We start from the raw sequence: 17,369 nt of genomic DNA, 5'->3' as shown, positions 1-17,369 counted from the left end.
CATTGTGTGGCCTTCGGCGGGACACCGTGCCCCTGTGGGCTGCATCAGTAGAGCACAGGAAATAGCAGAAGAGGCAGTGGTGAGGTCACCTGTGGAAAGGCCTAGAACGACACCTGTCTCCACAGGCACAGGCGTTGCCTGGGGTTGCCCTGTGTGCTGGGCAGCAGTGCCGGCCTGGTGGCGCAGAGCTTCAGATTTTACAGGAGAGGTTAGTAACCAGCCTTTCTGCGTGATCCACGTCTTAAAAGGCTGGTGAGTCATTCAGAGATCGTGGTGAGGCTGGGGCCGAGGGCCCTCCCTGACTACATGCAGTGATCCCCCCGCCCGGATCCGCCGTCCTCTGCCCGAAGTCACTGAGGATTCGGGCCTCACCCAGACTGCCTGGTCCTCTGTAGAGCTGGGGAGGGCGGTGTCTGTGGGCAGCTGGGCAGCAGGGAAGGGGAAGTCTAGGGATTGTCTGGGGGCTGGGGGCTTTTTACCCCTTCTGTCCTTGGTCAGCCCCCAGCTGGAAGCCACTCCCAATACACGTGGTTAAACAGTGTGGGTTTCTTGCTTATTGCAGTCAGGGGGCCACCTTAGTACAGGGATTGTCAGAGGACTTCTAGGGGCTGGGCTGGGTTGGGGAAGCGAGGTTTTGCTCTGGATCGGAGGCTGGCAGGAAACAGGGCCAAGCCTACAACCAGCATCCTTATCAGTGGGGACGATGCCGTGCTTAGTTAAGCAGCAGCTGTCAGCTCTGAGCCAGGAGGGTGACGTTTGGTCATTTTTGTGCCTTGGACAATGTTTGTGTTTTTGTCTGTGTTGAGACGTGTCGTAATCTGTTGCAGCCAGAGTGGCCTTGCCTGGTGTCTGTTCTGCGACATTGTGCCAAGCAGGAGAGCACCAGGGCCTGGCTGTCAGGGGTGCCCTGCCCTTTCTCACAGCAGACCCGCTCCTCCTGCCTGGTGGGAGACGGAGGTGGAGAGCCAAGGCAGGGCCCACAGGGGCACCTGCAGCGCGGCTTGTACCCCTGCCCTGAGGTGGGCCTTGGATGCTCTGTACTGCTGGGGAAAGTCGCAGGGCCTGAACGAACCCAGCCACACCCACTGGGGTGGCCAGTCGGGGAACTGAGTGGAGCCAGAGAGAGGCTTGAGGCAGAGGCAGGGGAACCTCACACGCCCAGGGGTCCCTTGGAGAGCGTTGGGGGTCAGCGGCCAACAGGGCCCCTGGACCTCAGACCTCTTAGGTTTGTTCTAGAGCCCTTTGCCTTCCTCCTGCCCCTCCCAGAGCAGGAACGGGTTCCCATGGGGGTGGAGAGGCAGGAAAGAGCAGCTGGGGCCCCCTCTTCACTCCAAGCCACTGCCCGGAGTCTCCCCTTGGGGGTGGGGGAGCAGATAGCACCGAAGTGGATGTGAGAGTGAAACTAGTCTGGAAGGTGATGGCGACGGGATGTCATTCGAGAACAGGAAGGAGCTGGACGTGGCAGGCGCCAGGGGGGTGGTCGAACAGGTCACATTGGAGAGCTCAGCTCTGGGGTCAGACAGCCTTGTCAGTCCTGACTGCCTGTGTGACTTTGGGCAAGTTATCTAAGTTCCTGTGGCTTCAGTTTGCTCATCTGTTAAATGGGAGGCCTAGAGTTCCCACCCCTTTGGGTTGCAGTGAGTACAGGAAAAGCCCTCCGAACAGGGCCCCGCACTTGTGTCCAGAAAGGAGTGTTCGTGTGGTGCGTGCTCCCCAGGAGCAGGTTGGGGCTGTGGTTGGTTCTGATCTCAGACTCAGAGCCACCCTGCCCCCCACCCCTGGTGGTTTTCATCTGGTTCCCAGAGAAGCCGTCTCCATAGCAACTGCCTCTGCCCCACACCTCCATCCCCGACACCCACCCCGACTGACACCACTGCCTCTCCCCTAGGTCTTACAGGAGAGAGGCTGGGAGGGAGCACAGATGTTCTGTCTACACACACACACAGCCACATCCACCTGCTCATCTCGTAAAGTCCCTTGGCCCTGGTGTTTCAGACCCTCGCCGAGCCTTGTGTTGGGGTGTGTCCATGCCAAAGCACCTTTCCCCTGGAGCCCCCGATGGCCTCCATCTTCTCCCCCAGCCTGTTCTCAACCAGCTTGCTCGTCCCTAGAAGAGAGTGTGATCCTGACTAGAAAGCAGCTCTGCGCGGCCCCCACCTGTCTCTGCCCTCTCACCTCTCCCTGGTAGCTCATGCTTGCTGGGTTTGTCTGATGGCTTTATTGAAATACCTCATAGTTCACATCCATTTATTAAAGTGTGCAATCCAGTAGTTTTTAGTTCAGAGTTGTGTACCTAGCAGCAGAATCTAATTTTTGAACATCTTCATCCTCTTAAAAAGAAACCCGTGCCTATTAGTCACTCCCCATTCCCTCGTCCCCAGGCAGCCACTAACCTACTTTCTGTCTCTATAGCTTTGCTTACTCTGGACATTTCATATGAATGCAGTCATACGATAGGTGGTCCTTTGTGTGTGTTTTTTTAGATTCATCCATTTTGTAGCACATTTCAATACTATATTCCTTATTAAAGCTGACTGACAGTCCATTGTATGGCTGGACTGCATTTTGTCCATTCATCGATTGATGGACTTCTGGGCTGTTTCTCCTCTTTGCCTGTTTTAGAATACATGTGTACTAGTTTTCGTATGGACATATGTTTTCATTGCTCTTAGAAGCCAGAAATTCAATTGCTTGGAATTGCTGGATTGTAGGAGAACGCTAGGCTTAACCTCTCTAGGAACTGCCAGACTGTTTTCCAAAGCAGCTGCCCCATCTTACATTCCCACTAGCGATGAATGAGGGTTCCAGTTCCTCCACATCCTCACCGACACTTGACATTGTCCATCTTTTTTCTCGTTGTCCTAGTGGCACCAGTGAACTGGTATCTCATGGCATATGGAAGTTCCCAGGCTAGGGATCGAATCAGAGCTGTATCCACTGGCCTGCGCCACAACCACAACAACACGGGGTCCTTAACCCACTAAGCCAGGCCAGGGATCGAACCCACCTCCTCATGGATCCTGGTTGGGTTCTTTAACTGCTGAGCCACGAAGGGAACTTCCTCCCTCGTAGTTTTGATTTGCATTTCCCAATGGCTAAGAATGCTTTTCCCATACTTACCAGCTGCTTGTGTGTCTCTGGCATCCCATGGTTTTAGCACAGGGTGTTATACTGTTCCTCAAGGCAGCAAGCCCCTGCTTGCCTGAGCTTTTTGTCTGCCGTGAGCTATTGCTCCAACGCATCCTGCCCCAACTCCTCCATATCCCTCAAAACAGGCTCAAACATCCCTTCCTCCTGTAGGACGTTGTCCTCGACCCTTCTGTGGGCTTTCAGTTGGTCCTAAGCAAAATGGTGTCTACGATGGCATCCAGTAGTCTGCGTCTTTGTTAGCCTCAGTAAACTCGGAGTCATTTAAGGGCAGGGACTTGTCTTATCCTGGCTCTGACACTTACATTGACATTGGGCACGTTACCCCAACTCCAAAAGGGAGATGCGAATGGTAGCTACCCCACAGTAGGAGGAGGGAGAACCTAACTAGTTAGTACATGCGAAGCACTCAAATAGTACCTGGCACACATCAACCTGGATCTGTTTATTCGGTTAACAGGCATTTGCTGAGCGCTCCCAGTGGCCAGCAAGTATTTCCGACCTTGAGATACAGCAGTGGCGATCTTGGGCAGAAACCCTGCCTCTCATGGAGCTGCTGTCCTCACGGGGAGGGAGGCAGCCAGTGAGCTCTGTAAATGGAGTGTAATGTGTTTCAGGTGGTGCTGGGGCCTAAGGATAGCTGGGGCAGACCTTCCTGTGTAGGTGACATTTTAGCAAAGACCTGCAGGAGGTATAAGGGAGTGAAGCATGGGCCCTCTGAGGGGAAAGTGCTCCCAGGAGAGGAAACGAAAGCCCTGAGGCAGGATGAGGGCTTTAGGCCTGTGTGAAAAACAGCGACAAGGCTGGTAGGGGCAGGAGCAGTGATGATGGAGGCAAAGCGGTGGGAGGTGGGGGCACCTTTTGGCTGTTGGGAATAATGCTTCTGTGAACAGCGTGTACATGTTTTTGTTTGAATACCTGTTTCAATTCTAGTGGCTTTTCCTTCGTCACATCTCTAACACTCTGGGTTTTTAAGGCTGGGTGGCCGTGCCATATTGTCTTTGTCTGCCCAGCACAAGGCTTGTCCTAGGTCTCAGTAGATGTTTGTCAGCTGACTGAATGAGGTATTGGTGAGTTATCCGACACATTCTGGCACACAGTGGCCCTGTAGGGTTAGTGCTTTTATCAGTTTTCTTTCTTTGGCCACGTCTGTAGCATGTAAAAGTTCTTGGGCCAGGGATTGAACCCAAAGAACAGCAGTGACAATGCTAGATCCTGAACCTGCTAGACCACAGGCAACGCCTATCTTTTTTTTTTTTTTTTTTTTTTTTTTTTTTTTTTTTTTTTTTTTTGTCTTTTTATGACTGTACCCGAGGCATATGAAGGTTCCCAGGCTAGGGGTCAAATCAGAGCTGCAGCTGCCGGCCTACACCACAGCCACAGCAATGCCGGATCCTTAACCCACTGAGCAGGAGCCAGGGGTCTAACCCACGTCCTCATGGATACTAGTTGGGTTTGTTACCACTGAGCCACAACGGGAACTCCCCATTATTTTTTAATAAATGTAGTTGGGGGGTTCCCATTGTGGCTCAGGGGAAACAAATCTGACTAGCATCCATGAGGACACAGGTTCGATCCCTGGCCTTGCTCATTGGGTTAAGGATCCGGCATTGCTGTGAACTGTGGTATAGGCCGGCAGCTGCAGCTCTGATTTGACCCCTACCCTGGGAACCTCCATATGCTTCAGGTGCAGCCCTTAAAAAAAAAAAAAAAAAAGACCAAAAAAAAAAAAGAAAAAAGGCAGTTGGTACATCAGATTGGTAGAACTTTCCTAATTTCAGGTGCTGGCAGCTTGTAGGGAAATCGTTATCTCAGGCACTGCCAGTTAGAATAAAAGCAAGTATAGGCAAATTGGAGAGCACTCTGGTTGTCCCTCGTAAAACCAAAATGCAAGTATCTGTGGGCAGCAGTTGTTCTTCTGAAGATCGGCCTTGGAAAGTGTCTGCACTTGTGCCCGAGAAAGCATGAGCGAGCGTGCTTGTTGCCATATTGTGTATAATAAAGAAAACTCGGGAAGCATCCTAGATGTCCGTTGGTAGAAAGAGGGATAAATGAAATGCGGTGTAGTCACGCCGTGGACTGATTTCAGCAGATTGATGGGACAAAAAAAGCCTGTTGAAAACTACAGATTGCGGAGTGATGCATGCAGTATGGCACACCGTGAAGGAGAGGAGAAGGAGTAAAACATGTCCCCTGGCTATGAGCACGCATATGAGATAGAAGGTTCACAGCGCTTAACGGGTACCTCACGGTCTGGGGAATCAGCTTTGTCAGTGCTGGCCAAAATAATATTTGAAAGAGAGGCCTGGTATGTTGATTGAGTAGTTAAAATTTAAATATTAAAGATGCACTGAGGGAATTCCCATCGTGGTGCAGCAGAAATGAACCCAACTAGTATCCATGAGGTTGCGGGTTCCATCTCTGGTCTCGCTCAGTAGGGTAAGGATCTGGTGTTGCCGGGAGCTGGGGTGCGGGTCGCAGACGTGGCTCAGATCTGGCGTTGCTGTGGCTGTGGTGCAGGCCGGCAGCTGTAGCTCCTATTAGACCCCTAGCCTGGGAACCTCCATGTGCCAAGGGTGTGGCTATAAAAAGCAAAAAAAAAAAAAAAGTTCTAGATAGAATCTTGCTAAAAAATCTGCTCTTCTGGTTGTTGTTTCCTGACTCCTTTTGCGTGTATATCTTACCTGACTTCTTTTTTCCGTGGGGAAAGTTGCTGTTTGTCCCACCACCTGAGCTCCTCCGAGTGCAAGTTTGGGCCCCTAGGGAGAAGGAGAAAGTAATTGCTCATTAGCTGTGAGGTGACTTCTCGGGGGAGAGAGAGTATTTTTCAAGGGAGGGAAGGAAGACGAGGATGGCTGAGAACCTAGGAGTCCAAGAAGCATTTAGCTACCAGCTGAGGCAACGCCACGGCGAGGCGAGGCTCTCCTCCTCCGTCCAGTGAGGGTGAGGGTGGTACCTGCTGCCAGGCAAAGGCAGCGGGAGGGGGCATGCGCAGCCGGGCAGAGTGCAGACGGCACTCCCCAAAGTGCGTTGACAGTCTCTGGAAAGAGGCACAAGGCACCCAAAAGCTTGTCCCCAGGGAAGGCAGGTGCCTGCGTGGGGGTGGGGGGACCACAGAGACCATGCATTCCCTCTGCAGCTTCTGAGCAGAGAACTGGGTGAACAAACTACTCATGAAAAGAACTTAATTTGGGAAGTGGCACACGTGAGACAGTGCCTCCTGGGCCGTCGGTATGCAGGGACATTTAGGGATCCGTTCATGTGACCAGGGCCTGGCAGTAGGACAGGCAGGGAGGCTTTCCATGGCCCTCCCCTTGAGGGACAGAAGGACAGACAGACGTGCCTCTTTGAACAGGTCTCAAGTGCATCATGCAGGTTCCCTACACCTGCGAGGGTGAGAGGCCCCGTCTTTAGACGAGAATCACAGGCAGCTTAAGCGGGGAGGGGGCCGTTGAAAACTGGCTTGTCTGGTCTCCTGCCCACCCTTGCTGTTGGGGACCTTGTGCTGTGGAGAGAGGCGACCTCTGGACAGAGGGGAGTGCCGAGTTTTCCCGGCCGCAGACTGGCTTAGAAAGGCACCCCTGCTCCTCCCTGAGGCTCCATTTCCCGCACCCGGGATTGACGGGACCCACCAGCCAAGAGAGCCGGGCAAAGTGGCCCTGGTCACTTGGCTCCTGCCAGGCCACTGCAGGCGTCTTGCCCGACCCCACCCCCAGCAACTTGAGTGAGTCCATCAAAACTGTACCTCCACTGGTGGCCCATCAGCACCCCCGTGGCTTCACACCACACACTGGTCCAGCCATTCGGGCTTCTCACTGCTCTGGGCCTGAAACGGTCGAGACTCGGCTACAGTCTGGTGAGCATACGGCTGACTGGTTGAGTTTCTTTTCTTTTTTTTTTTTTTTTTCTTGTGGCTGCATCCGTGGCATATGGAAGTTCCCAGGCCAGGGATTGAATTCGAGCAGCTGTGGCAACGCCAGATTCTTTAACCTACTGCGCCATGGCGGGAACTCCTGATTTTCATTTTTGAAGGGCAGTCTCTCTTGACTCATTTGTTTTCTTGGGCTTTAGAGGGATTTTCTTTTACTCAAGGGAGAGGGGGGATTCAATTCAAGAGAGATTTAAGAAGCAAGAGTTTGTGGGCTTGGGCTTGACCTTTGGTGAGACATCCCCGAGGAAGTGACTCGGGGCAGGGGGGTGCCCTGTCCTAACACAGCAGAGGTAGCAGCTGGGCTGGGCTGATGACCAGAAATAACGGTCTCCCAGTCTCTGATGTCCCCCTCGCTCTCGGCTCTCTCCTCCGCTCCTCTGGTCTCTCTGAGCCCACAGTCTCACTTCCTCCAAGTCTTATTATGTAGAAAGCTAATGCCGGGGCAAAGGGTGGTTGGCACAGAGCTGCCTTGGCACTGTCTGGGCTGGGTGTTGTCGGCAGCGCCATCAGGTGGCTGTGGGCAGAATGCCAGGAGCTTTGGCTCCCTTCACCTCCCAGAACTGGCATTAAGTTCACAATTTCTGGGCCCCAAGGATACCCCAGGCACTTAGCTAAGTGCTTGACAGGGATCAGACCATTTCACTTCACAGAGACCATATGATTCTGTGGCCATCATCAGCTTTTTTCAGATAGGAAACTGGGGCTCCGTGGGATCAGCCTGGAATGAAGATCCCACAGCCAGGAGTAGTGGAGCAGCGCTGGGCCATGTCCTGCCGGGTGACTGACACAAGGTCAGCCGAAGGCGCTGACCGCAGAGCTCCCATGGTGCATGTGCAAGTGCCTGGTGGGCTTGGGATGACAGCTGTGGGTCTGCCACCCTTCTCCTGGCCCCTCCGTGGACTAGACAGCCGAGTTTGTACTCCTGAGCTTCGTCAAGGAGCCCTCGGAGACACAGTCCTTTGGACTCGCTGCTGCTGCGCCAAATGAAAGAGAGTTTCTGTTTTGAAGGAAGGGGGTGGATATAGGGGACAGCAGCCATCTCAGCCCCAGTGGATGAGGCTTATTGTGAGCGGGTTGCTCGAGCTTCTGCGGTGGAAAGCTGCAGGGCCACGGCGGGGTCAGGAGGGAATCAGGGTCACGGCTTTGTCTCTGTCCAGGGGGTGGACCAGCTGGCAGTCAGTCTGCGACCTGGCCTTCAACACCACTCCCCGTAGCCTGCTGCTCCAGCCGCGGCTGTACCGGAGCTGGCCTCTGTCACTCCTCCTGGAAGGCTCGATTCTGACCTCTCCCCCTCCCCTGCCCCAGAAAGAGCCAGACCCCCTTCCTGGGACTAGTGTTCATTGCTCTGTGACCTTGGAGAAGTCAAATTGCTTCTCTGAGTCTGTTTCCCATCCAGCAAGGGTGCAGTGCTGCTACCCAATGCTCCTGGCCTGGGTGCCGCTTGCATAGGTGGACTCAGTAAAGGGTGGTTATTGTTACTTCTCAGTGCACCCGCCACTCACCATTACTGGGCACCTGCTGCATGCTGGGCACTGCTCTCAGTGCACGAAACGGAGCAATCCTGCCTTGCGGGCTCATCACCACCGAGAGCCCTCCTTGATGCTCCCAGGCCATCTTGTCCCTCCTTTGGTCCTAGGTGGCCTGCCCTTGCTGGGTGTCACACGCGTTCACGCCCATGAGATGGCCCCTATGGCAGGGAGTGAACAGGTTTTCAGAATTACAGCTCACAGTTCTTTTCCCCTCTAGCCCCTCAGCTGCCGGAGCCCAGCGGTTGCCACAGCCCCATGCCCTCGGCCCTTGCACAGAGGCAGGCCTGCCCCGTCGCCCCTCAGTCCAGCTCTGGGATATGTTGCCCATCCCTTTATCTGCGCTTAGTTCCATCTTGTTCTTTCTTTGTCCCTTCCCCTGGTATTAGGTTCTTATTGCTGTTGGAACAAGTTACCGCAAACCTAGTGGCTTAAAACAGCACAGACGTTTCCTCTCTCAGCTCTGGAGGGCAGACGTCTGAGCGGAGCGGAGCGCGTGGCGCTGTGCTCCTCTGGAGACCCAGGGAGAGGCTGCTTTTGGCCTTTCCGGCTCCTCCCAGGCCACCTGCTTTCCTTGGCTCGTGGCCCCTCCCTCCGTCTTCAGAGTAGCCTTTCCTGCAACGGTCCCAGTCCCGCTGGCTCTGCCGTCTGCCTCCTTGAGGACGTTTTAAAGCCCACACACAGATCATCCGAGACCATCTCCCCGTCACCTCTGTCAAGTCCCTTTTTGCCGAGTGAGGTCGCATGTTCACAAGTTACAGGATTGGGGTATGGACATGTCTAGGGCTGTTCTTCTGTCCACACACCACACCCCTCCCCCCATATCCCCCTTAATCTTTCCATTCCTCTGTTCCAAGGCTGAGGTCCCCCCGTATTCATCCCCAGCAAACGCCCCTGCTCTTGCTATCTGGAGGTGGGGGTGGGCGTGAGTCCCGGGACTTTGCTCTGGCTGCTCCCTCTGGTCTCAGATGCTCTTCCCCTGGGCTGTCTTGTTTAATGCCCACACCCTGCACCGGCGCCCCCACTGCCCCTGCCCCACTCCGTCTTTTCTCCTTGACGCTGAGCCTCTTCTAACACGTAATTTCTCTGTGACGTCTTTTCCTGCCTCTCTCCCCTGTGGGGATGTGAGAGCTGGGGCTCGTTGGTCCCATCGGTGATAAAAAGATGCACAAAAATACCTGTTGTGGGAGTTCCCTGGTAGCTCAGTGGGTTAAGGATCAAGTGCTATCATTGTTGTGGTGTGAGTTTGATCCCTGGCCTGAGAACTTGCTCTTGCTTGGGCATGGACAAAAAAGACCCCCAAAACCTGTTGTATGACTGACCATTGTACTGCAGAGAATTGGGCCTATGTGACCACCCCGCCTTGTGGGGACAGGCCTTTTTTCCTCTCTGTTGTCATCACTACGCACCGGGCAGGGCTGAGTAATTGCTGGATTGAATAAAGTAGATAAAGTTGGGTTTGGAGCGGCACAAGAACTGCAGACAGGGCTGAGGTTGGTGGACTCGTGAGGCTCGAGGTGACAGTGGAGAACCTGGGTCCTCAAAGCCAGGGACAGGAGTTCCCGTCGTGGCTCAGTGGTTAGCAAATCGAACTAGTATCCATGAGGCCTTGGGTTCGATCCCTGGCCTTGCTTAGTGGAGTGGGTTAAGGATCCGGCGTTGCCGTGAACCGTGGTGTAGGTTTCAGACACGACTCGGATCTGGCGTGGCTGTGGCTGTGGCTGGCAGGTGCAGCTTCAGTTCGACCCCTAGCCTGGGAACTTCCGTATGCTGCAGGTGTGGCCCTAAAAAGACCAAAAAAAAAAGGCCAGGGACACGGTGTGTGTCTATAGGTGGGAATCCCAGACGCCCCCCTGGGCTGCGAAGGCAGCTGGAGGTGGTTTGAAAAACAAGGGCAAGTGCATGGCTGCCTGCTCTGCCGGTAACTCCCTCAGCGCCCTCAGGCAGCCACTTCTCCCTCCGGGCCTCATCCCCTGTGGCCGACGGAGCACACCCTCAGCTTTTTCCAGGAAGAGCACCGCCTGCCCCGCTTTTGTACCCCCCCCCCCCCCCCCGCCAGCACCGCCAGCTCCTCTGTGGGGAAGCTCACCGCTTTGGTAAAAGTGGACGAGCCCTCACGGAGGGCTTCCTCCTCTCCCCCCAGTTCACAGTGGTGTGCCTGTGTTTAGCCACCTTTGTGAGAAACTCTGGAAGTTCTGGTTGGTTAACCAGGACAGGCCCTGCAGAACCATCAGTTTGTCTCATTTCATTGCAGATGTAGACATTTCCTGACCTGGGGCTGTCTTCGCTGTCCCTCGAGTCCTGGCTCAGGTCTTGGGCTCAGGGCCTGGACCGTGTCCCAGCCTCCACCCCTCCAGCCTATCCCCCACACACAGATCTGGCCATGTTAGGCCTTCCCAGAAGCTTCCTTAAAGTTTCTCCACGGCACCCTCAGGATAAAGTCTGACCGTGATTGTGGCATCTCTGGCTCTGCCAGCGTCTCTCATCATGTCACGTGGCAGCATACAGGCATGTCAGGCATCCCTGAGACCACCCTCAGGTTCCATGATTTGCTAGGACTCACAGCTCAGCAGAGTTGTGGTTTATTACAGCAGAAAACAAAAAGATTGAAATCAGCAAAGGTAAAAGGGACACAGGGCAGAGTCCAGGAGACACGAGGTCACAGCTTCCGGTCGTCCTCTCCCAGTGGGGTCACACAGCACATGCGCAGAATGTTGCCCACCAAGGAAGCCTTGCCATCCAGGCTCCGAGCACCTGTCACTGACCTTTGTTACTCAGTCCCCAGCCCCCCACAGATCATGCTGATACCCTGAGACACCCGCCCCCTTAAAGACGTGCTGTTAGGCAGGATGCTCCAAGGACTTAAGGTTCCCTCCCAGGAGCTGGCAGGGGCCAGTCGTTCTTTGGGATGTGCGGGGTTCGGACCACCTGGGCCTGCCTGTCAGCCCTTCCCTGCTCCCCCTCAAGCCGGGCCTCCTCCCCATTTCCAGGCGGAGGCCAGGAGTTCAGTAACCTCCCTGGACCTCACTCCCCTCGTTTGTCAGATGGACCTGTTTTCGGGCACAAGTGAGCAGGGGCCCGCAGTGTTCCGGGCTGGGCCAGGGCGCCCTCACCATCGTTCGTGGGTCCCTGGCATCCGAGCTGTTGGAAATGGATGACCGAACCGTTAAACCAGGCAGGCCCCCACAGAAGATTGTTTTCCTTGTGGTTTCTTAATGGTATAAAAAGCAAAGAACTTTCTATAAATGCTCTTCTGAAAACTTGTAGCTGCAGCTTATTAATAATAGCGAAAGTTCTCTCGGGTGAGGTCTTGAGAACTGAGACGCGGAGTTGTAGCCATTCTGGCTGCTTCTACTAACAGCGGACCCGGCTTGAGGGGCAGGGGTGGGGTGGGGCGTCTCCAGCCAGGAGGGGTCTGGCGCAGGGCCAGGTGCCTGTGGTCTTCAGAGTGGCGGCCACCACCTTTTTCTGAGGCCCACAGAAGGGCTTTGCAGAGAGGCCAAGGCCGGGTTCCCGTCCCCGGAGAGACGGAAGTTGGTGATATGAGTGCCCGTGCGCGTCTGGAGTGTGGGTCCTGGAGGTGCCGGCCTGGAGGGCGCCAGTGGAGATCTGGCCGAGACCAGCAGGCTGGGGTGGTCCGGGCTCCTCTCCCCAGAAGCACGGGCACAAGGCCAGAGCTCTGCTAGGAAGGCAGAGGGAAGGGCAGCTACGCAGGCAGGTTTCCTCTGCCTCTGGCTGGGAGAGGGTTCCCTGTGGATCCCGAGAGAAAGGAAGAACCAGGCTGGGAGAGGGAGCAGGACCTGTGGGCACCTTCTCTGGGCCAGGCCCGCGGCCCCTCAGTCGAAACCTCGGGTGATTCTCCCGGGTGCGAGGGGCTGTCCTCATCACAGGCAGGGAAGCAGAGACGGAGCAGGGGCAGCCACCTGCCCCGGGACCCACAGCTAGTGAGCGGCAGGAGCAGAGTTCAAGCCCGGGTCTTTCCTTTATATCTGGAGACCAATTTCGTGCCTGCAAACGGAGCCACAGTGCCGCTGTCTTAAGATGAAGGGAGAATAAGCACACGAGGGTGGGGGCAAAGTGGGCTGCCGCTGGCTGTGCCCCTGGAGCAGCACTGTTGGCCCTGTGACCTGCTTGATGGAGCAGAAGTAGAGTGGGTTTGCAGGGCAAAGGCAGGGGTCCAGGGACCCACTGTGGGTGGTATCGCAGGTGACTTGGTCAGAGCCCCTCCCCTTGCACCTGTGTGCCGGGGCCATCACCCCGACCTCATCACAGGGCGGTTGTGAGGAGGGGTCCATAGCTCAGTGCTGGGCACACAGCTATCGGGCCAGGGTGGGTGACCTAAAAACCACCTTGGTCTTGACACTGGAGTGGGCACTTCTCATGCAGCCCAAGGCACCCTGAGCAGTGACAGTGACCATGAGTTCGTGTTTAATTTGAGGTCAGCCACGACCCCCGGGTCTTTTCATGAGAACTTCATAGTTGGGTTCCCAGCCCCTCCTGGGCTTCCTTCTTTGCTCACCACTTCCAGAGGCTGCCCAGAGGGACAGTGCTGCGCGTCCCAGCATGAGGTGCCAGTGGTCAGAGCACTGGCACTCCCCTGACCTTGGCCAAGCTGCAGCTGAATCTCAGAGCCCTAGGGTGTCGGGAGGCCTCCTCTCTCATCCCCAGGCACTTTCTACTCCCCTGCTATATTTGCTTGGCTGCTCTCCTGGGTGACCACAGACTTGGCAGCAGAAACACTACAGATCATTCTCTTTCAGATGAGATAAGATCAGTCTAACAGTCTCACTGGGCTGAAATCAGGTGTCAAAGGGATGGTTCCTTCTGGAGACTCCAGGGGAGATTCCGGTACCTTGCCTTTTCCAGGTTTTAGAGGCCGCCTGCACTCACCGACTCTTCTCTCATCGAATCTCTCTCTGCCTCCATTTTATAAGGACACCCATGGTGACATTTAGGGCCCACCATTTAATCCAGGATAATTGCCTCATTTCAAGATCCTTAATTTAATCACACCTGAACATTCCTTCTGCCACACACTGTGGTGTAGTACAGGTTCCAGGGAGTGGGACACGGGCATCCTTGGAGGCCCACGTCTTTGGCACAGTCTTATATCCATGTGCCAGCTTCCCCCGCTGCCTTTGGCCCAACCCGTGGTGTCTGGTCCTTCCCCATGCCCGAGTCACCTTTGGGGCAAGACGAGGTCTGATTGAGAGCCAGCCTTGGGGAGGCTTGTTTAATTCAGTAACTCTATCTGTCCCACTTGAACTGTGATTTTTAGAACCTGACTGCATGGAGTTCCCTTCAGGGTGCAGCAGAAATGAATCCAGCTAATATTACCACGGGATGCGGGTTCTGATCCCTGGCCTCGCTCAGTGGGTCAGGGATCTGGTGTGACCGTGAGCTGTGGTGTAGGCTGGCAGCTTTAGCTCTGATTTGACCCCTAGCCTGGGAACTTCCATATGCTGCGGTGTGCCCCCCCCCCCCAAAAAAAGAAGGAACCTGGCTGCACAAGTTTCCTGGTTCTGCAGAGTAAATTTATACCACGTGATTTAGTTATTTTTGAAAACCTTGCTTATCATTACGTTTCTTTATTGTACAGACAGAACAAGCGTTTGGAATGACTGCCAGTTACCAAGCAGCTGAGCCACGTGTAGTCCCACACCCCAGAGACAGCCCCTGACCACATCTCGATATATTTCCTTCTGACCTGCTTTGCTCTGAGTTGTTCTCTTTTTCCACAGCCGAGATTGCGCTGCACTGCTAAATTTGCCTGCCGCGTCCCTTTGTTGTCATTTCTCGCATTTCTTGTGCATAGTTGAGGCCACATCAGTGGGTGTGATGCAGATCTTCCCTTGTGGCTGATACCTCACTGGTCCCCTCAGTGGGTGCAGAGAAATGCCCTGCCTGTCGTCTGGTGCCTGTGCTGGGCAAGGAGATGCGTGGGTGGGGCCAGCAGGGTCCCGAGAAGACCCTCGGCCTGGGTCCGCTCCTGGCAGGTCACCGCAGCCCTCTGAGCCCGTTTCCTCATCTTGGACACGGGGACCTGACCTTTGCCTCCAGACCGCGGTGGGAGGGCGCATCCACGAGCTGCCTGCCTGACGTCAGTGCTAGCGTGGGCCCCTTTGCCTAAAAACATCTCTGTCTAGCTCACCCTCTGATCCTTTCCTCTCCAAATCACCTTGGACATTCCAGCTAACACAAGGCTCTGCTCAGGGCTTTTCAGTTAGAGATTATGGAAATCCCGTCAGCTTAAACCCAACGGGGGCTGGGCTGGCCCACAGAGAGCTTCTGCTAAGATGGGGTGAGGCTGGTGAGCAGGACTGGATTCTTCCACAGTCGCTCTCTCCCCATCTCCTCTCTGTGCTCTCTCGGGTGTCGGCCTCTTTCTCCCACTGCCAGCGGCTGAGAAGATGGGGGTGCCCTGCAGGTGCAGGAGGCCGCCTCTCCCGCACCTGGAGAGAAACCTCTCAACTGCCTGGCATCTCAATGTCCTCTTGACCTGGGGTGCCAAGCGCTCTGATTGAGCACCCAGGTCTCCTGCTCGCCCCTGAATTAGAAGGAGGGTGGGGGTACACACCTACCCTCCTAAACAGTGTGGGTGCACAAGGGGGGGCCTTGGGCACCTGAGGCCTTGCTACACGGCTTTGCTTCCCAGGGCCATCTCTCTGTGAGATCCAGAATCAGTCTACATCCCGCCCGCTTGCAGTCAGCAGAGGGCTCTGCAGCGTGGGTCCCAAAGGCATTTGTGTGTCTCTGGTCCCGCTTGCCAGAGCGCCTCCAGTCTGACCGCCTCCTTGGGCTGCAGTCGGTTGGGCTTCCCCCCCTCACAGCGGGACTCCAGCTGACCAGGCTGTGCTGGGCCCAAGTCCATCCTGCTCCTTGCGCCTAATCCGCCGGGGTAGCGGCTGTGTGTCCCGGTCCTTCCTTCCTAGCTGAGCAGGGCCTGCTTAGGTTTGGTGGCGGGAAGAGCAAGGGTGGCCGCTTATCGTAATTATCGAGCCCTGCCACCCTGCAGATGGGCTCCATCGTGCCACTGAGGCTGCCTTTCCAAAACTGCCATCTGATCGTGTCACTTCCTCTGCTTTAACCATCTTTCCAAGGTTGCAGACACCGGTGGAATTGCTTTGGGAGCCGGAGTAGCTGCTGCCACCAGAGTCTGGAGCCATGAGCAGGTTTAATTTTGGAGGCACGGGGGCCCCCACAGGCGGGTTTACATTCGGCGCTGCAAAGACAGCAACGACCACACCTGCTGCGTTTTCTTTCTCTACATCTGGCACCGGAGGGTTTAATTTTGGGACCCCTTCCCAGCCGGCCTCGAGCACCCCTTCCACCAGCCTGTTCTCACTCACCACCCAGGCTTCAGCGACAGCGCAGGCCCCGGGATTCAGTTTTGGAACCACAACTCCTGCCGCAGGAGGAACTGGGTTTTCCTTAGGCCTGAGCACCCCAAAGCTAAACCTGAGCAGCAGCGCAGCTGCCACCCCAGCCCCAGCACAGCCCAGCGGCTTCGGGCTGGGCGGCAGCACGCTCTCCAATGCCGTCTCGAGCGCCGTCACATCCGCCCAGGGCTCCACGCCCAGCGGCTTTGTGTTTGGCTCCACCACCACCTCTGCTGCTCCGTCTACCACGCCCGGGGGCTTCTCGTTCACAAGTGGAAGCACGTCCCAGACTGGGACCTCCAGCTTCAACATCGGCTCCGTGGGGAGTTCGGCCCAACCCACAGCCCTTCCCGGGCTGCCCTTCACTCCGGCCACTCCAGTAGCCACTGGGGCGGGGGCCACACAGCCGGCTGCCCCCACACCCACCACGCCGCCGCCGCCGCCGCCACCACCACCACCACCACCACCACCACCACCACCACCACCACTGGGCCCACGCTCTTTGCCTCACTGGCAACCACTCCAGCCTCATCTACCACCTCGGGGCTCTCCCTTTGTGCCCCAGCAACCACAGCCGGAACGCCCGGAACAGGGATGCTGGGCTTTAGCCTGAAGCCCCCCGGAGCAGCTTCCACCACCTCTGCAGCCACGACCACCACCGCCGCCACCGCCACCACCACAGGCTTGGCCTTGAATCTCAAACCACTGGCACCAGCTGCCATCCCCAGCAACACAGCGGCCTCCGGGACCGCTGCAGCCGGCCCCAGTGCGGCCACCGGCGTATCCGCCAACCCCGCGATGACCTACGCCCAACTGGAGAGTCTGATCAACAAGTGGAGCCTGGAGCTGGAGGACCAGGAGCGGCACTTCCTGCAGCAGGCCACGCAGGTCAACGCCTGGGACCGCACGCTGATCGAGAACGGGGAGAAGATCACCACCCTCCACCGCGAGGTCGAGAAGGTGAAGCTGGACCAGAAGAGGCTGGACCAGGAGCTCGACTTCATCCTGTCTCAGCAGAAGGAGCTGGAGGACCTGCTGAGCCCGCTGGAGGAGTCGGTCAAGGAGCAGAGCGGGACAGTGTACCTGCAGCACGCGGATGAGGAGCGAGAGAAGACCTACAAGCTGGCCGAGAACATCGACGCGCAGCTCAAGCGCATGGCCCAGGACCTTAAGGACATCATTGAGCACCTGAACACGTCGGGGGGCCCCGCCGACACCAGCGACCCACTGCAGCAGATCTGCAAGATCCTCAATGCGCACATGGACTCCCTGCAGTGGATCGACCAGAACTCGGCCCTGCTGCAGAGGAAGGTGGAGGAGGTGACCAAGGTGTGCGAGGGCCGGCGCAAGGAGCAGGAGCGCAGCCTCCGCATCACCTTCGACTAA

At 56.1% G+C, this 17,369-nt stretch overlaps 2 protein-coding genes across 2 annotated transcripts in view; both read left to right on the top strand.

Moving 5' to 3' along the window:
- IL4I1 (interleukin 4 induced 1) overlaps nucleotides 1-17,369 on the top strand; it is a 39,440-nt gene that overhangs the window by 6,845 nt on the left and 15,226 nt on the right. The gene's annotated exons all lie outside the window — the stretch shown is intronic.
- Nucleotides 1-17,369, top strand: part of NUP62 (nucleoporin 62) — a 24,079-nt gene extending 6,710 nt beyond the window's left edge. The window contains exons 2-3 of the mRNA XM_021094769.1: nucleotides 15,705-16,405; nucleotides 16,450-17,369. Of these exons, the coding sequence (XP_020950428.1) occupies nucleotides 15,769-16,405; nucleotides 16,450-17,369 (1,557 nt within the window). The 5' untranslated portion in view covers nucleotides 15,705-15,768. The remainder of the gene's footprint in view (nucleotides 1-15,704; nucleotides 16,406-16,449) is intronic.

This window comes from Sus scrofa, chromosome 6 (genome assembly GCF_000003025.6).
Source record: "Sus scrofa isolate TJ Tabasco breed Duroc chromosome 6, Sscrofa11.1, whole genome shotgun sequence".
NCBI lineage: Eukaryota > Metazoa > Chordata > Mammalia > Artiodactyla > Suidae > Sus > Sus scrofa.
Note: the sequence above shows the minus strand (reverse complement) of the source record. Positions and strands in the feature narration are given on the sequence as shown.